Source organism: Pagrus pagrus, assembly GCF_965226575.1.
Source record: "Pagrus pagrus genome assembly, chromosome: 10".
Lineage (NCBI taxonomy): Eukaryota > Metazoa > Chordata > Actinopteri > Spariformes > Sparidae > Pagrus > Pagrus pagrus.
The window spans coordinates 1,356,751-1,377,121 of NC_140194.1; the positions used below are offsets into that span (position 1 = coordinate 1,356,751).

At 44.2% G+C, this 20,371-nt stretch overlaps 1 protein-coding gene across 1 annotated transcript in view; it reads left to right on the plus strand.

The window, feature by feature from the left end:
- Positions 1-19,216, plus strand: part of LOC311263982 (neuronal acetylcholine receptor subunit alpha-7) — a 33,004-nt gene extending 13,788 nt beyond the window's left edge. Inside the window, exons 4-10 of the mRNA XM_084364457.1 lie at positions 87-196; positions 3,078-3,157; positions 4,648-4,815; positions 11,685-11,879; positions 15,036-15,122; positions 17,053-17,162; positions 18,619-19,216. Coding sequence (XP_084220583.1) covers positions 87-196; positions 3,078-3,157; positions 4,648-4,815; positions 11,685-11,879; positions 15,036-15,122; positions 17,053-17,162; positions 18,619-19,188 — 1,320 coding nt within the window. The 3' untranslated portion in view covers positions 19,189-19,216. The remainder of the gene's footprint in view (positions 1-86; positions 197-3,077; positions 3,158-4,647; positions 4,816-11,684; positions 11,880-15,035; positions 15,123-17,052; positions 17,163-18,618) is intronic.
- The last annotated feature ends 1,155 nt before the right edge of the window (positions 19,217-20,371 follow it).

The window sequence follows — 20,371 nt, forward strand, 5'->3', positions numbered from 1 at the left end:
AGAGTGTGTTTTTGGGGAGAGGCAGTGTCGGTGTGTAGTTCAGCATTAACGTGTGTGTTTTGTGTGTGTTTTGTGTGTGTTTGCAGTACTGGACAGATTTCTACCTGCAGTGGAACGCGTCCGACTATCCCGGCGTGGCCAACGTCAGGTTCCCCGACAGCCAGATCTGGAGGCCCGACATCCTGCTGTACAACAGGTGCGCGACCTCGCTGCTGCTGCACGTTATCACGGCCGAGACACTCGTTCATGAACCTGAAGTGTGTCGAAGCTACGTCAGCTGAAAACTCGTGTTTACGTTTCTCGACCGTCTCGTACCTGAAGTGGTTATTACACCTGCAAAGGAGGAACTCAGGTCGCCCAGCTGACTGACTGGCTGCTGTTTGTGAAAGAAAAAGTCAATGTTGAGTTATTTTAATGCACTAAGTTACATTTGTAACACAGTTATTTTAAGCAAAATCCAAATCCAAAGTGTTCTTCTCTTGTGTGAATATAATATAATATAATATAATCATGTCCCTTCAGTGTTTTTTGCTCATTGTCTAGTTTGCAAACCGCTAACGTTAGCATAGCTAGAAGCAGATTAGCAATGACAGTGATGTGATATAACGTGGCTGTTTGTGCCTGGTGTCCAGGGCTCATGGAGAAATTAAAAGCAAACAAAGAAAAGAAAGAAAGAAAACATGAAAGCTTTCAGCTCGATGTGGCAGTGAAGCTCTTCAGACGAAAAACGTTTGACAACAACAAAATGATCCTGACAGAAACATGTTTAACTTTTCAAAAAAGAAAAGTAACTTTCTCTCACCTTTTTATTCAAACCCTTTTTACGTATGGAAAAAAAGCAGCTTTGGAAGTTTATCCTCGTAAAAGTTTGTTTTTTTCTTCTATCTTGTCTCTCTGGGCTTCCGTAGCACAGTCATGGTGAAGTGTTGTTATCTTAATGAAACTCGAGGGCTGCTTACCTGCTCGCTCTGGAGCTTTCACCAGTATAATAAACATTTAAGCTACTTAAACAGACAAACATGACGTTTCTCCTGCATAAACATGTTTAGTTTCAGTATTCTCAGGTCCTTATCTACAGGATCTGATTGATTAACAGGCTCATATCAGTCATAAATCACCCGTCAGCTGGTCACCAGAACACACTGCTCTTCACATCACTGATCGTTTTGTTCTTCAACATTCAGAGTTTCACTTTCTTAACTTTCTGAGCGTCGGCTCAGAGGAGCGTTTTTCTTCTGTGAACTTAACGTCAGAGCGGAGACGGAACAACAGGATCAATTAGTCGCTGGTTGGATTGAGGATGTTTGAGTTCACGGTGCGTCGCTCTGAACGAGTTCAAACACAACTCATTTAGTTCACGGTTTATTCTCATCCCTCGGTCGTGACTCAGTAAACAAGCTAATTCAGCTAATTCCCTCCCGTTATCAGCGCTGAGGACGCGTTCTCGCTCCCTGTCGGGATTAATACCTCACAGTTAACACACACATCAGAGCTGCCGGCTGTGGGAGGCTCTCTGCTGGGTGCTGACGAGCATCTCGGCTCATTAACCGAGCAAAAGCTTGATCCTGGCGTGGGGGGGGGGGGGGCGGTACTGTCAGAGGGAATATTGACCCGCTGGCTTTAATGAGAGGGGCCGATGAACAGGCCCGGACTCTGACTTTGAGTTATTATTGGGCACCGGGTCAACTTCTACAGCAAACTTACTGTAGTTCACTTCTGAGTTTTCCCTCTCAGCCTCTCTGGAAGTCCAGTTTATGGAGATCTAAAGAAAAGTGATGACTAAGTTGTTTCTTTAACATGTTGGAAACCCTGATGGCCGTTATCTCCAGCTGCAGTCCTGAGGATCCCAGCGTGTTCCTTCTGTAGTCCGACATATATTTTTAGGGTTTTACTGATATTGATATTTGTGAGTAACCATTTTGATCCGGATCCTTTAGAAGGTTACAGAAGTAACGTCGTTATTTAAGGCCAACAGGCGAGCCTTCAGTTTCAACGTCCAAACTTCCAGACAGACAAGCGCCTGGTGTGAAGGTGATTCAGAGAGCGGAGATGTTTCACAGATCTTTGCTGCAGAGCTCATCAAAGTCCGGACTTTAGTCTGCACCTGACGTTTTCAGAAGACCTGAAATAAATTAATTATTGAACCAGACTTCATGAATGTTACTGCGACAAAGTGACAGAAAGATGAGAGCTGTTGATGTAAACTTTCTACCACGTCTGAACACGTGATGCTGACGAGGATATTACACGTGTTGTTTGAACATGTCATCATATATAACACTTTATTCTGGGGAGTAAACAGATCTCAGCCTTTTCCTCAACATCAGAACACAAACATGTTTATTTAGTCAAAGAAGTTCAGCTGCAATCCAAACAAGATGAAGAGGAAAACATTATGTTATTGGTTTAAATATGACGAAGACAACAGATCAGCTGTGTCTTCAGACACGTTTCATTAAAGGCAGAGAGCTGCAGGGATCAGGCTGAAACCTGAGTCTGCTGGAGGAGACGAGAAATCATGTTGAAGACGTCAGAGTGATAAATCCTGTCTGTGGCAGGAAGCTATGGCCTTGTGTGTGTGTGTGTGTGTGTGTGTGTGTGTGTGTGTGTGTGTGTGTGTGTGTGTGTGTGATGTTGATATTTGTTGCGGACAGATTTTAATATGCTTTTGAATAAACTCTTACATTGTCATTCAGAAAGCGAGGCGTCGTAGTTTTTTAAATATTCACCTTTTGCGTCCTCGGGGTTGTTCCTGACGAGTGATGAGTTATAACGTGTCCCGTCTGTGTGTGTGTGTGTCTGTGTGTGTGTGTGTGTGTGTGTGTGTGAATACTCGTTGATGAGTTTTAGACCTTGACACATTTCAAAAGTTAGGATTTATTAGAAAGTGAGGACATGAATGAACGTGCAGGTTGAACAGGATGTCTCTGCTCCTCACCGCTGGTCAGAGGAGGTTCAGATGAAGTGAGAGCTGCAGGTGATTGTGTGCGATCAGCTGTAGCCTTGATGAAACTATGATATACTCGACACTGTCTGACCCTGACGGACGCTGACTGTCAATCTGTCTCCCTCCACAGCGCTGATGAAAGGTTCGACGCCTCCTTCCACACCAACATCCTCGTCAACTCCACCGGCTACTGCCAGTACCTGCCTCCAGGTAACTCACCCACAGGATCATTCATTCATCGCTCTGATAAATTATGGCTTTTTAATCTCATTATATATCGACAGATTAATTAAGTCCTTAGCGTTGTTACAACTCCTAATAAAGGCCACACTTCCTCAGATGGGTTTTGGTGAACGACTCCATCAAACCTGAGAGCCTGCAGCTTTACGAGGTCTGAGGGGGGCAGGGGGTCGACAGGAGGTCATGAGGTCAACAGGAGGAGGTCAGGAGGAGTTATTGTCCTGATTGACGACCTGAGACTCATCATGACTTTTAACCGGGGCCTTTTCCATCAGCTGATCAGAAATCAATAGCCAATAAAAGTCGTAACAGCTCTATTACTGCCGACAGCTGACATTGATGAGTGCGAGGTGGGGTGTTGCTGGGAGGACGGTGATCGCAGAGACGAGCTTCAGCAGCGACTAAGAACATTTATGGGACATTAATATGAAAATAAGCAAAGCGAACATAATTTTGTACGTCCACGTGTTTTAGTCTCGATCCTGATCGCTGTTTTTGATTATTACACGACCTTTTACTCCAGAAAACAGCTCAGCTCATGTGAATTATTAACATATAAACACCTTCTCAACCAAACTCCATTCTAAAAACAGGTGTTTTTAGTTTCTGCTGCTGGCGGTCCGTCAATCAAATGAAAACAAAAGACATGAGGAGTGTGGGATCATGGGAGTTGTTGTCTTTAATCCACCTCCCTCAACATCATGTTTTTTAGACACAGAATAAAGATACATATATCAAACATTTTCTGTATATATTACAGCCAGAGTACATTATTTACATTTTGAATGAGTTCAAATGGAAGTTATTCTTTATTTACTGCTTGTAATAAAACATTAATGCATATTTTTCGGTTCGTTTTCCACTTCATCACATCCCCCTCACTTCTGTGTATGTTCATTCAGTTAGCTGAGTTCTTAATATTTTATTTTCGTTGCCGTATCTTGTTGATGTTCCTGATTTCTTCTCAGGGATCATTAAACTTTCATTCGTCTTCGGAGGCAGCAGCTGGTTTGGGATCAGATTGAATTTACCAGCTGATCCTCACAAACTTAATGGAAACCTCAAACACGGTCGTCCCGAGCGAGAGCAGATGCAGCTTCCTGTTTACCAGCGAAAATAAACTTTACTGTTTATCTGCTTTTCCAAATACAGTTTGTCCTCGCAGCTCGCCGTCTGTCTCGAGGACTTAGTGTTACGACTTCTGTGTTCAAAGTCAAAGTCAGATTTATTTCCTCTCAACTTCTGGATCTTTATCTTTTTTATGAATTTCTCTGTTTTTTTACTTCTCTCAGTGGTTTGAGTTGTTGTGGATCTTCAGCCGACACACAAACAGTATTTTCATCTTCTTGCTCCTTTTTCTAAACTTGTTGACCTTGTTTTTGTCATTTTCCCCCCACAAGTTTTATCTCTTCACCTCCTCCACACAGCTTTTCAACTCGTCCTCTCACTCTTTCCTTCAGGAATATTTAAGAGCACCTGTTACATCGACGTTCGCTGGTTTCCGTTCGACGTGCAGCGCTGCGACCTGAAGTTCGGCTCGTGGACGTATGGCGGCTGGTCTCTGGACCTGCAGATGATCGAGGCTGATGTGACCGGATACATCGCCAACGGAGAGTGGGACCTCGTGGGTAAGAGCAGGAGAAACGTTTTTATTTGGACGTCATGTATTTTCTTTCTGTGACTGGTCTGTCGCAACACTTTTACAGTTTCAAGTTCGGTGATGATTCCACGTTTCGTCTGAAGTGGAGCTGGAACAATCAGCCAGCTGATTAATTAAATTAATTGCCAACTATTTTGATAATCAATTCATAATTTTGAGTCATTTTTTAAGAAGAAAATGTCCAAATTCAGCTATTTCAGCTTCTCAACTGTGAATATCTTCTGGTTTCTGTCTTCATCTATGAGAGTAAACTGATTATCTTTAGTTTGTGAACAAAACAAAATGTTTTAGACGACACTGAAATCCCTGGTTATTAAATTCCTGAATTCATTTCCTCTATACTAAACCTAAATGAAATGATTAATGAGACACCTTGTGTCAAAGCAGAAGTATGACGTAGTATGAGTATGAGTTCTTCACCAACTGGGAACAAACATTTCTTTATAGTTTATGTGGACGGTTATCATGATGAGACAGTATCTTTGTCGTAACCACGTTTCAACACATGTCCACATACTTTTGGTCGGTTCATTTAATATTTATTTACAACACCAGGGTAATAGAATGAAATGCGTGCGTTAAAAAAAGAAAACTATCGCGTATGTTGGAGGGTTGAGGATGAGTTCAGGAGCTTCACAGTCTGAGGAGTGAAGCCGCTCGGTCGTCAGTTCAGAAGTCTAAGGACTTTATACGTTTAATGCTAATTTTAAACTGTTTCTGTGGACAGGGCTGGACAGATAAGCCTTGTGTCCTCGGAGAGAGGGACAAGAATAAAAAGAGGGACAAAGAAACAAGAAAACTCCACTTAATAATTCACAACTCACTAAAGGCTGTCTAACTGATCCATCAGGGTGGAGGACGAGACTCTCCCGAGAAAATCTTGAGGGAAGAAACTTCAGAAGCTCATTTCACGGTCAGATCCCCGGCTGAGACGACCGAGCGTGACCGAGGTTCCTGGCAAAACAAAAACAGTTGTTTTAATTAGTTCCTGATAATCTCACATTTAGGAGTTTTCTCCCCGACAGCGCTGGTTTGTAAATGTTAGAGCCGAGCGCGGCGGCCTGCAGACTGGGCCGTTAAAACCTGTGAGCATGGAGCGGCTCAGAGGCAGAACAACCCGTCTGTGCTGAGCAGGGTTTCATATCAGCGCTCCCATCCAGCATTAATCTGTTGGTAATTAAATCCTCCTGCTGCTGCAGCTGCGAGAAGCTCACTGGAGCTGAAGGCTGATGGGAGCCGCCGCCGCCGCCGCCGCCACCGCCGCCGCCTGCAGGACAAATACCATCAGCCGCCCACAAATGCCAGATCACGCAAACAAAGCGTGACCAACGAGTGACATTTATATGGTCAAACTTCAGCTTTCACTCCCTCTACTGCTTTGACTTTATCCTGCGATGCTGCGAGCAGAAACCTCCTGAACAGATGAGAGTTTAATGTTTTAACAAAGTCATAAAGCTGCATTTAGTCCTTTAGTTCTCATAGGATTACATGTGAGATTTACAGCTCGTTGTTTCGGCCTCATGCATCTTCATCCTAACAAGTGAGAAATTAGCTCCTCAAGAGATCTTCCTCTTTCTCACAGCCTAATGCTGACAGGTGTGACACTCTCCGTGTGACGCAGAAAGCCAACAGAGTAACACCGGAGATCATTTTACTGGTGTCTGACCTCTCTGAGTTACAGCCTGTTGACCAGCAGTGAAACATCTCACTCAACAAAAACTGTTTTGGAGCAACATCAGTCTGATTTTTAATTTTCTATCCTGATAGGATTGTGAAAGATCATTTTTTGGCTTGTTTTTTACCACAAACACAGCTGGACAAAGTCCTGACGTCTCTTTTAAAATATCCAGTGATCACGCTTACAAATGTTGAAACACAGACTTGAACAGTGCTCACTGGGTTGGCAGGCGTCTCGTTCAGCTCTTACTCCACCGCCATCGCCTCCTCATCATACACTGTACATGTAATGTGGACTTAATATGACACGTGTTGCTGAAATGGCAGTTCAGCACATAGAAACTTGAATGTATCCAGAATTTGCAGAAACATAAAATGCCAACATTTTATCCTGGCGAGGACATTAAGTCGGTAGTTGAGGTTTCTGCAAACCGATCAATGTCCAAGGTTGACATTTGTACCAAATGTGGCGTATCAGATTCACAATATAGGCCCATCAGCCACCTGTCACAGCAGGAGGTGGAGGGAAGGTGGCAGCGTTACAGCCATCGAGGCTGCCAAACAGCCGACCGCAGATCGAGTTGGACCACTGGATATTTTTAGGACACCTGGAGACACCTCCAGCTGTTTTTCAGGTGAAGTAGGACCACGTCCATCTGTGATCGTGGTGACCAAAACAGGCATTTAAAGCCAAACTCCAACCAAGTGGTTTCTGCGCCTACACCTAAACAAAGCAGAAGCAGAGCGTCGTGACGAGAAAGAAAAATACACTTCAGACTAAACGGAAGAAAAGTTTCAACATAAAGAAGCAGGTTGAACCTTCTGTAGTTTTGCAGAAACGTACTTGGCTCACATGTATTCTGGTGATCGGGTTGTGACCTCTTTTATTCGTGTGCATGAAAATTACACAAACAATTTCCACTATCAGCATCAGAAGACATTAGCCACAGTCAGGTGTTGGATGGTCTTTTGGGAGGCATTTGTAAAAAGTTTCATCTCCAGCTCCTGTTATTTAAATCTTAGTATTTTGTAACTTTTGGACAAAGACAGGTTAGCTGTTTCCTGCTGCTTCCAGTCTTTTTGCTAAGCTAATCTAACCAGTCAACAGTCATTTCCTCCTCACAAACAAAGTGTTTTAAGTGTGTTTTCCAAACTGTTACGATTCCTTCGAACAACAACGCGTCTGCAGCATTAAAATGTCATTTCTGGATCCTGCTGTCGATGTGTAGAGTCAACACACAGTTCAGAACCACAGAGCGCAGCAGAGGCTGTTGGAGCTAATGACGAGTGCAGGATCGCCCTCGGTCTCAGGGGAGCTGGAGCTCGTCTGTTTGCGGCGGCTGATGAAAGAGAGTATGAAATGGAAAGAGACGATAGCAGAGAATGAAAACGAGCTTCCTCCAGAGACGCTGTTCAGCCAATGGGCCGTTCAGAGGGAACTTAATTGAAAATCTCAGCAGCATGTTTCCCATTTACCCCTCCGCCCCTCCCCCCCATCACCTATAGCAGAGAATAAAACCAATGTAGTGAGCAATGTAGCGACGTACAGGCAAATGAAAGGCAGCCAGGCATGCTGCACTCTTATGCAGAAGGATAACGTAGAGGCAGGGGGGTTTTATCTGCCACTTCTTCCACCAATTTATCAGTAAAATAACCAGAAAAAGAGGAAGTGGAAGTTAAATAGAGGACTCACTGAGGCCAAAATAAACCTTTTAAATATCAGCAGTCTCATGAACGTGGCTGCCTAATGTTCAGTGTAGGCTGTATACTGAGCCGACAGTGCTCAGGTTTTGGTCACCACTTCACTCCACTCACACCTCTTCAGCTCCATATTGTTTCTTACGTAACTTAACTCATGTTGGGACGTACGTATGTAATTAGTTCTGTATGTTTCTGACATGTTCACAGACGCCAAATTGCAACAAATATAGTTTCTTTATGACCCGTCAAACAAAGACACGGCAAGGTTAAATGAAAGTAATTTGCACTTGCAGTTTTTGGTCTCTTGGGATCCCGTTCGTGACGCCAATTTGCGAGGAAATTCTTCTTATCAGCTCGTTACTGAAGAAGGTTCAGGTGACAGGATGTACTAAACTAAAACATTTATTGAAGTTCAATTGAGGAGATTTGGCACAAAAGCAACACAAGTGAGAACAACATGTTAGTGCCAGACTGATCCTGAAGGCCACTTCCTGACCGGGGAGTATTTAACCCTTACCAGACGCACAAGCGATCACTCTTCACTCATCTAGTGTCCTGTTGTGTGATCCTCAGGTCACACAATTCTCCATTAGTCGGATGTAGTTTTTGTGTTGTGTTCAAGTGCAGCCTTTTGGCGGAGACACAGGAGAAGTGAGGCGGAGTGAGGTATCAGTTTGGTGTGTCGGCGCCTGAAGAGTCTGAGTCCGAGCACATTTTACCCAAAGAAGGAAAACTCCTTCACAGTCAGTCAGTTTGAATAACTCCACTCCTGGGTTGAAGTCCTGTGCTTGTTTGACCCGAGCGTCCACCCCGTCCTCCTCCAGAACTTTGCTGCTCTTTACACTTCATCTCCTGACTTCCTCCTTTGCTGCCATAGTAACTACCACAGCCACTAGAGGTCGCCGCCTAACAAGACTATGGGTCATAATGAGCTCTGTGCATGTGGTTGTTTTTCTGAAGAGGAGAGGCCGGCACCTCAGAACCACGGTCAGTTACTTACAAGTTTTAGATTGAACACTTCAAAGATCGTCTTATCCAGTGAATGTCCTCTGTGCTCAGCGGTGTGGTGAGGGGTCAAAGGTCACAGCATCCAGACAGTTGATGGAACAAATCTCCCTGTGAGGAATAAAGACGGATGATAGAAAGAAAGAAAACCTCTGTTGCTTCTGGTGGTTATTTTCCTGTCGCCATGTGTGTTTATTTGAATCCATCCCATTTTTGGATTTGGATTTTTTTTTTTATGAATCCATCACTGACACAAACATTATAGTGACATTATTATTCCAGTAATAAAGCCTGAGCGGGCCTCATTACTGTCAGTCGTCCTCGGCGGGCTTCATGCCTCCCTGCAGCAGCTCAGGGAGGATTTGACTTTGTGTGAGGCGTTTAAATACCTCTCCTGTGGAGGAATAAATTACATTTCTGAGCCATTTGGGATGAAATGGCCTGCAGGTCGAGCAGCTCCTGTGAGAAAATCCCCCCTAACCTACATTTTCAGTGTCATTTATCATTTCTATTTATTTCTATGTATTTTAAGTCTATCTGTAATGGGGCTTTGAAAGCTGTAGATTTTTCTTCTGTGACAGTTTTCTGTCAAACTTTCAAACAGCTGCAAGTCTCATTAAAGACAGAAAGCTGGAGATCAGTCAGGTCCTCTGATCTCTGCACTGCCTCTAATCTGCTGCTGGTTTATGAATCGTTATATAGTTCAGAATATGTGTCTGATCTTCTGTTACAGAAACAATCCATCAGAAGCTTGAAGTTTTAGTCTGTTAATTATTTAGTTATTTCAAAGACGGAAACTTATTTTTAATTCATTTGTAATATAACTGATTGGTCATCTGATATGATTGTGTCTCTCTGAAGCCGCTGACTGGATCTTTCTCTTGTTTTTTCATTTTATTATAACCAGAAATTTCTTATTTTAAAAAAATATGTTGAAGTTTTGTGATACGGTAAAAGATGTGAAAGATATGTTGTAGCTTGTAAAAGGAGAATCGTATTGACTGTACGTATTTTAATTACAGGTGAGTTTTCCATCTAATTTCTACAAATAGTCAAAAGCGAGAGGCGACGGACGTTTGTCATGCGTTTGGTTAGGTTTCAGAAAAAACGTGTGTTGGGTTGAAATACCTACGTTACTTATATAACTTTAGTGAAGTAACATACATGATGTAATTTTTTATTGTTAAAACATTTAAAAAACTCACTGTTGACGGCGATATCGTGTGTGTGTTAATATGGGTCATAAGACTTAAATAAACTTTATGCTCACTGTTCTGATGAGCCGGGCTGTCTGACTTTATAACCTAAGATCAAAGTAAAGTGTCACATTTAATCAAAGTTTTTCTGTTATGTTGAACTTTGATTAAATTTAATAATTGTGAATTATAAATTAACATAATGTGTTTATATTATTCAGGTATTAAACATTTCAAGTAGGTTAAATCTGTCGTCTGAAAAAAATCAAACATCTAGTTGTTTAATTTCTACACATTGAATCAACATGACAGAAAAACTTTGTATCAATGTGACGCTTCATACTGGACTTTACACCAGAGATTCCCAAACTTCTCAGAACATGTAAAACCAGATTTCCACCAACAAAAACAATAAAACAGCCACCTGGTGTACGACAGCTGAAGCTAGCCTGGAGACGTCTTTTCTCCTTTGTTGCTGACTCCGACTTCTCTTCAGCATCGAGTCCATCGGACCTGTCAGGGCCAGCATCGCTTGCCTCTGGGCTGTTTTTTCTTTGCTGCTTTTAAATCAGCGACTGAAGAGTCCGAATCCCACTGTGTCCGTTAGCTGACGAGTTCACGTCGGCCGCCACGTCACGTTCAGGTTCACCACACTTTGCTAAGCACAGGCAAATTAGTTTAAATTCAAAATTTAAGGTATTTATTTTTATTGTGATGTGTATATTTATAACTTTTGCATGTGATAAAATGAAATAAATGAGTTTATAGTCTGTTTGGAGTGCAGTTTCAGCGAGGCTCCTGCTGCCGTTGCGTACCTCTTTTTTTTTTTTAAATGGTAAATAGACTTGTGTTTCTATATTTTCCAGTCGACTGACCGCTCAAAGCGCTTCACAACACTTGTCACATTCACCCATTCACACGCACATTCATACACTGATGGCAGCGGCTGCCATGCGAGGTGCCGACCTGCGATTCAGGGTTCAGTATCTTGCTCAAGGACACTTCGACATGCAGCAACCGTCCAATCACTGAACGACCCGCTCCACCTCCTGAGCCACAGCCCTCTGTTCTTTTTATTGTGTTGTAACGATAAAAATATTTCATCACCTTAAAATGATCTTGTTGGGTGAAAATCTTTAAAAGCTGAATAAATAATATTTGTCATGGTGGCATCAGTTTCACTGCCTCCAGAACGTCAGTGTGGGTCAGCGGTGGTCCTGCTCCGTGTCTGACTGCGTTGTGGGCGTTTTGCTTGCAGAGGTTCCTGGACGGAGGAACGAGCGTTTCTACGACTGCTGTAAGGAGCCGTACCCCGACGTGACCTTCACCGTGGTGATGAGGAGGAGGACGCTCTACTACGGACTCAACCTCCTCATCCCCTGCGTCCTCATCTCCACCCTCGCACTCCTCGTCTTCCTGCTGCCGGCCGACTCCGGGGAGAAGATCTCGCTGGGTGAGGACACACTGTGTAAAACTTTATTGACACTGACTGGCGCTCGCCATGACAACTGTATTATATGGTCCATGCAGCAGCTGCCGGCCCGTCAGCTGTGTTCACACTGAAGTGAAGCTTTAAAACTTTTCCTTCAGAAATACAAAAATATTTTTTTACTTCCAGTTGAAACTAAAAACACCTGATCCATAAATGTAATACAGTATGACCCCCACCTGTAAGTCGTTAGACTCTTAAAGGTCCAGTCTGTAGAAATATAACACAGTATTCATATTTGTGTTTTCATTTGTGTACAACCATCTGAAACTAAGACTTTCGGCGGGTATATACTGGCTGTTAAACCACACGTTCACGTAGACAACCGGCTGCGTGGTGAATGTAGTTGTTCAATAACTTGCCTGTATACTGCATGTTACTGGAGGATACCACTAGATGGCACACGTTAGCTTATTGTCGCAATATTGCAACGTATGCTCCATGTGGACGCAGGATACGTGAGCGAGCCTTCATGTGTACCTGCATGCAGGTAGATATTCAGGGAAAATAATCATCTGATCTTAGAAATATTCCTGATTTGACAGCTAATTTTTTTTCAGAATCAGAAAGTATTTTTGCGATCACCCTCCTGGTGCCCTCTTGATTTCCCCAACAGTTGATAAAACATGATGAAGTGCACTGTAGGGTCCATCTATCAAAGCAAACATGTAATCTAGTTAAATCTATAAATGAATTGACCGACACAAGACGAGCGGCCTCGGATGATACACAGCACACTCCAGAATAAGAGCTGATGAGACAGGAAGCGGTGAAACGTTCCCTCAGACACAGTTTTGGAGGCCCAAAACGTTGGTGCTCAATGTTTTTAGCAGCGATCTCGTGTCTTTCAACGAAAAAAAGATTCTGAATACTTTTGGTTTAATCAGAAAAGTGGAAAGAAAAGCCGACGTCATTAAAATGAATTAAAGAAGAAGATAAACATCTTCTCTGTCCCGGCCCACTGTAGCCGTTCAGATAGTTTTGATTTTATGTGTCCAAGTTTAGTGCGGGAGTCTTTTTCCTGACTTTGTCGACCTTCTCCTACGCACCTGTCGATCTGAAGGCGTGCACTCTGTGTCCAAGTGTTGAAATATCTGCCTCTGAGATTTCTGCCTCCACACCGATGCGATGGAGGTGAGTGAGTTTGTGGTGCTGCTGGTCAATTAAAACTGCACTAGAGGCAAGTAAACAGAATATGTTTAGGTAATTTTGTTGAACTAGCCCTTTAAACTTACCCTCATCCAAAAAGTGTTTGGGCCTGTCAGACGGCTTCAGGATGTATTCAGTCCCTCAGATGATTGACGGCTCTGAGTCGATACTCATCAGCTGCAAAACATCCTGAAACAGGAAGTTGAAGCTGGCGGAGGCCGAGATCAGATCCAAACACTTTCACTGGAAATGTAATTTACTCAGTCAGTCGCAGCTGAACGTCGACATCAGTCTTCACCTCAGCTGAGTGTCTGTTAACGAGGCAGCAGATTCAGGACTTCACTCTTCATTCAGACTGCAGACGAGTTTAATGTGAAATATTCAGAGTGTTTGAAATGAGACACGACTGAATGAGACACGATCCCGAAACAACAGCACGTCTGTCATCAGGTTTTATGATGCACTCTTGAAGATGACACTCAATTACCTTCCCTTTGTGTGTGTGTGTGTGTGTGTGTGTGTGTGTGTGTGTGTTAATAGGATTTTGTTGTTTTTATTGATCCGGTTCCTTTTATGAGGAGGCTGGTGTGTAAATCTGACCTCTGACCTCTCCACCCCCTCACAGACTGACCACCGGACTGGAGCTTCACTCAGGACGAGGTGTAAAACTGGAAAGTGCTAAATGTCAGAAACAACAACTGGCTGCTGGCTCAGACGACCTCCGTTGGTCCAGTGAACAATAAATCATCTGTATTGTCAGCCGGGCTTCTGGATTGTAGGAAAACAGAACCTTCTGGACCAAGTAATCCCAGAGTTATTTATCAGCGCTGTTATAAGCGATGAGTTTAGGTCCTGGTCGAGTCCCGTGTTTGCTGTGGGGCTGCAAATAAAGATTATTTTCAGTTCTTATAATGTCAAAAAAATGACGATCTTTTCGATGTTCAGCCTTCATCAGGTTGGATAATATTCTAAGGTCCGGTGACCGAAGTCTTTAATATAGCTGATAAATAGCTCACCTGGTAGAGTGCACGCCTCCTGCAGGCTGCTGAGGTCGAGGCTCGGGGTTTAAGTCCTGTAGCTTCTGCTGCGTGGAGTCAATTATGGCCATTATAAAAACTGTAATTTTAAACAAAGTCGTCTGTGACTGAAGCTGATGATGATGATTTACACTTTAAGGATGTCACTCGGACATCAGCAACATCTTTTCTACGTTGTCAAATACGTTGAATTGACGTCTTTTGGATCTGGTTTTGCTCAGTGGATGTGCTTAGTGGTTATTACCAAACACTTACAGAACTAGAAAGGCACTCATTAGAGCGCATACCTCCACCAAGGCCCCATTTGGATTCACTAATAGATACCAGCCACCCAAATAAATAATGAAAATCTCGAAAAATGTCCAATCTCACAATGTTAAAGAAAGTGAAAAATATTCCTGGAACCGTTCCGTTACCTGGACCCACACCAGAAGTTCATAGGGCTAAAAGGACTACAATATAATATAATGCAATATAATACGATACCACACGATATGATATAATATAAGGTAATATAATATAATATAAGACTAAAGGAGGAATCTCAAAAGCATCATCATACATTCAGGACCACCTCCCTCCTCGCTGTCTGTTAAAGGTTAGGTTGGTTAACTGTCTGTTTGCAGACTGTTCAGCAGCAGCGATCAGTGAATTCTCCTCCTCTCTAACTTTCACAGGAGCTGGCAGCACAACACAGACTCACATCACCGTGTACCATCCAGGGATTCATCCTTCCATCACAGAGCGAACGTCCTTTTATCTTCCACCTCTCCTGTTTCGTTCCAGTCCTGAGCTCAGCAGCTGTTCACAGAGCTGCGAGCATCCAGCTTCATGCAGAAGCAGAGCGCTCGGCGTCCTCACAGCTGTAATTCACTCAGGATTAAACAGTGAGGTGATTTTTAAAGGTATAACTCCTGGTGTTGTGTCTGTGCAGGTATCACAGTGCTGCTCTCTCTGACCGTCTTCATGCTGCTGGTGGCTGAGATCATGCCGGCGACGTCTGACTCGGTTCCTCTCATAGGTGAGACCTTCACCTCACGCTCCATCACCTGAGTCCTCTCTGTCAGCAGCATGTAAATAAAGTAGGGTTAAAGTTACGTGGATGGATTCATATTAATATAATTCAAAGACTATTAAAGTTAAAGGTAGAATCAGTAGGATTTGTCCCAGCTGTTCCTGAACGCACCACAAAGATAGTTGATTGTTGAGTCTCATTCCCAGGACGTCAAACAGCCACATGTTGGGTTGGTAAAGCGTCCCGAGCAGCAACAAAGAGAGAAAATAAGAAACTCTCTGCAGATACGAGACACTAACACGCCTTTTCTCCCCATTCAGCCTCCCTCTCTGTCTGTTCACGTCTTTTACGTCTTTGTTTCGTCTCGCTGCGTCTGCCGTGCGTGATGTGCTCTGATAGGTCGACATCAGTCTGGTGATGTTGGGAAGGCGGCGTGCGATGACGCCAAATAACAATAATCCATAATTCTCCTCAAATGCATCAAACTAAAGTAACGAGGCTGTTTGAAGCTGTGAGGAGGAGAAAGTTCAGATGTTTGTGTTCAGATGTAGAGAGGGAAAGTCTCAGAGATACTCAGGTACAGGACAGCAACAAAGTATTTGTACTCTGTTACTTCTCTCCTGTTTCTGTCTTCAGTGAGCTGAGCGGACGAGTTTCTCTCCTGCTGCTGAGTCGTATCTCAGGTTTAACCTTGTGGGGACATTTTCATTGCATCAGAACCTTTCTGGACTGAAATGATTGTTTCAGATATTAGTCAGACTCTCAGCTGTTGCCAGGGAAACAGAGTTATTGAGATTTTGATCAAAACCAAAACACATGAAAATATAAATGAACGGTTTTCATTTTGTTGGCACGTTAACGTGGCATCAGCAGGATGGACTCCGTCTCCTCCTTTGTTTCACTTTGTCACCTCTGTCTGTAATCCAGTAGTATCATTCACATCATTCTGAAACGGGCCATTCTGTAAAATGAGTACGTTACTGTTCCTACTTCAAATGTAATTTGAGGCAACACTTTTGTACTTTTACTTTTTAAGTCATATTTTCAGAGATCTGTTATGCTTTTTCATTTCTGTTCCTCCCTTCAGTGTGTTATCTGTCTGCACCAACAGACGCTCCTCTCTCCCACGCTCCTCGCTCCTCAAACGCCCCGTCAGTAGTCCGCCTCTAACCCTGTGACTTTGTGACATCACACTACATCACAATGTCTCACATTTGCATAATGTATGTCGAGAAGCTGGTTTGTCACTGTGAGGTTCAGCTGCTCTGTTGTTAGTGGTGCTGTGTGTGAGTTGACCAATCAGAGCAGGCTGGGTACTCAGGAGGCGGGGCTTACAGAGACAGGATGAGACTGATGTGATGTGTAAAACTGTAAAACCAGAAAAACATTATGAACCTGAGAAAGAGCAAAACATTCCTCATTCAAAAGCAGGACTTTTAACTGTAACAGTACTTCTACACTGTGGTACTACTGTTGTATCTGAGTACTTCTACACTGTGGTACTACTGTTGTATCTGAGTACTTCTACATGACACAGACTGTCAGATTACATCGGTACTGTAGTGTATATGTTGTTGATATCTGCCGATACGCTGCAGGAAACGATACTTTGTAGGATTTATAATGATTATTATTATTATCATGTTTCACAGTAAGTTTCCTGTTTCACTGCACCGACGTCATTTTAGACGATAAGGTTTATTTTTAACTGTAAAATGTCCTGTAACCCTCTGTTACATGTCTGTGTCAAGTGTTGGATCACTGCGAGAAAATGTGTGTGTATCGGACTCTCTGTTACTCCCTAACATCAGTATCGGCCCAAAAACCAACCGAATGATGGTCATTGATTCCTCTTTGGTCCGATGTGTCGTCTGAGCGGCAGTGAAGTTTCCTCTGGACGTGAAGACTGAATATAAACTTGACCTTTGTGTTTCAGCTCAGTACTTCGCGACCACCATGGTGATCGTGGGTCTGTCGGTCATCGCCACAGTTCTGGTTCTGCAGTATCATCACCACGACCCGGACGGAGGACACATGCCGAGATGGGTCAGTCCTTCCTCCTCTTCCTCCTGTTCTCTTCTCCACTTTGTGTGTTGCTACAGTGTTCATCTGTCTCTGAGGAGTCCAGTCGGGTTTCTGCTCTCTCGCTCTGAATGAGCTTCACTTTGAGAGCTGATTGGATGTTACTGTACACACACACACACACACAAACACACACAGACACACACACACACACACACACACACACACACACACACACACACACACTCTCCCCTGTGGGAGGCTAAACTAGAGAAATTCCATTAAGGTTGAATTTATTTCAAAGGTCAGAGCTCTTACCTTAGCTGTGTGTGTGTGTGTGTGTGTGTGTGTGTGTGTGTGTGTGTGTGGTGTCAGGGTTAGCTCTGGGGGTGACTCCCCCGCTCTGACGTGTGTCATGGATGTGATGTTCCCGCTGAGGAGGAGGAGGAGGGATGACTGTTGAGCCGTGAAGGTGAAGCTGTGAGGCTGAAAGGACGAATCTGTCTCGTTTCGCTTCCCAGCAGCTCCAGAGAGTCTCCAGCAGCTGCCAGAGGAGCTGAGAGCAGCTGAGAGCGTCAGAGATCTGGAGCGAAAAAAGATCTGAGTGTGTGTCTCTCACAATCAACTAGTTTCGAATCAATGTCTGTGATTTCCTCGTGATTCCTCTCCGAGTCAGAAGGAGGAACCTGTTTGTACGAACACCATCAAACTCTGACGCTTCTCACTTCTTACGTCTGCACGTTGACCCACTTGAACCCGAGGTTGTTGTCGGAGGTGACCGGAGCGCAGCAGGACGTCGCCGCTGGTCCGACAGCAGAGCCGAGTTTAATGAGCTGAGTGTGAAGTGAAACGTTGGACTGCAGGAGAAGATTTCCTCTGAGAGCTTCTTCTGAGCCGCCGCAGATCCACTTTATTCATGCTCTATTTTCATCTGCGCACACACACACACACACACACACACACACACACACACACACACAGACACACATGTCACACATGAAATCCTTATGTACAAACACATTTTCTGCATAAATTCATTTTAATCAAACTATTTATGCAGAAAAAGTTTTGACTTGAATTTTGTAAAGTTGTTTTTCTTCTTCGTCTTCTTCTTCTCCGTCCTTGTCTTCGTCTGTGTCTTCTTTGTCTTCTTCGTCCTCGACGTTCATGCTTCCCAGAGGATGAGTCCTGAGTGTGTGTCCTCTGACTTTGAACTGATCTTTGCTGTTTGTATTCAGAGCTCAGGTCACTGTGTTGGACTCCCAGCAGGTGGATTAGCCTCCATCAGGACAGGTGTTTCCTCCCTACAGGCGGCTCTTACATCACATCAGGTCATCGCTTCTATCAGCTGTGGATGTGACAGACGGTGGTTTCTGGCCTCGTTAACATGAAGACTTGAGATTTAACTCTCACTGCTTCTTTTAATCACCTTTCACCTTCCCTCCTCCTCATCTTCCTCTCCATTTTTCTTCTTCTTCAGACTCGTGTGATCTTGTTGAACTGGTGCGCCTGGTTCCTGCGGATGCGTCGTCCCGGCGAGGCAAAGGTACGTCTGGCGTGCCACAACGCGGCCAAGCGTCGGCGCGGCAGCCTGTCCAGCCTGGAGCTCAGCGTCAGTCAGGGCTCTCTGCGACATCACCCGCAGGTCACCAACGGAAACCTCCTGTACGTGGGCTTCAGGGGCATGGAGGGGCTGCACTACGCCTCGCCAGCTGAACCTGAGCTCCTCTGTTCGCGGCTGGTGGGAGGGGAGGAGGACGTGCTGAGGGCAGGGGGCGGAGCCGGAGGAAGAGGAGGAGGAGCAGCAGTAGGGGCCTCGGCCCTGGAGGCGGAGCTCAACCAGATCCTGGAGGAGGTGAGGTACATCGCCAGGCGTTTCCGCGGCCAGGACGAGGAGGAGACGGTCTGCAGCGAGTGGAAGTTCGCTGCAGCGGTGATCGATCGCTTGTGTCTGGTCGCGTTCTCGCTCTTCACCATCCTGTGCACCATCGGCATCCTCATGTCGGCTCCCAACTTTGTGGAGGCCATTTCCAAAGATTTCTTCAGCTGAGGAGGAGGAGGAGGAGGAGGAGGAGGAGGAGGAGGAGAGCTGACAGCTGACGTCTTCATGTCAACAGATCTCCTGTACAGACCTGAACCAATAATGTCCGTCCCTCAATCTCTGTGTCTGTGGCCCTCAGCTCCAAACCCACTGAAGATGTAACCTTTAAAAATACATCCCATATTCTCTGTATTTCTTCCAAAGTATTGATGAACACTCAGTAGCTGTTCGTCTTTGTCGTATCTGAAATCCCGCAGAATCGCTCCCACATCTGCAACGAGCCAGCTACACGAGCTGATCGATCCCACTCTCAGCTCTCAGTTCACTCTAAGCCAGGAGACAATTAGCTGAGATTAGCATGAACACAAACAGAGATGTGAAAATGATTTGTGATTTTAGAAGAAGCTACGTTAATAAGTTATTGTTTTTACATACAGACAAGAAACAAGTCTCTCCTGCACCGATTAACGGCTCTTATGAACACAATGTTAGTGTGTCGTTCATTTTCAGGCTACAGAAACGATTCTTACGTTAATTAAGGACATCGAACGCGGTTGTTTGGGCAAAAGTGTTGAGAACAAACTGAAATAAAAGGCGTTCACTGTGCTGCAGGAGTGTTTTAGGCACTGTACAAACATGTCAGTCTTTCTGTGCTTATATTTTTGGTGGATTATCCCTTTAAAGGAGAAAAAAAGCATATGTATCAACATAATCTAAATTCAAAGGTGCACATGCTCGTTTCACGCTCATACAGTGAATGCACCTGTCTCAGGTGTCATCAGGTGAACTTGATGAGGAGATGTCATCAGAGTTGACGGGTCGTCTTCGGTGTCCGATGTGAATATCAGTGTTTGTTGAAGCAGGTCCAGATTCTTCTTCACAGCTTCTGTCCTCGTTCAGAAGAAGACGAGTGCTGCTGTTCGTCCTCCAGCATGAAAAACAAACACAATGACTGAAAACACACTCTGTCCTTTAACGGCTTCAGGTCAGTGAATAATTGTCCATGTACTGTACATGATGAACTTTTGAGTGTCGTGCAGCTGCAGAGCTCATCTGGAACATGATCACAGCGTAGAGCAGAGATTTATCCTGAAGTGAAACTGAAAGAAACGATGCTCTGTGTGGATGTTGTAGCCAGAGACCAAACTTAGTGTAGATTCCTCAAACTACGCTCGCTGTGTTACAGTAACGC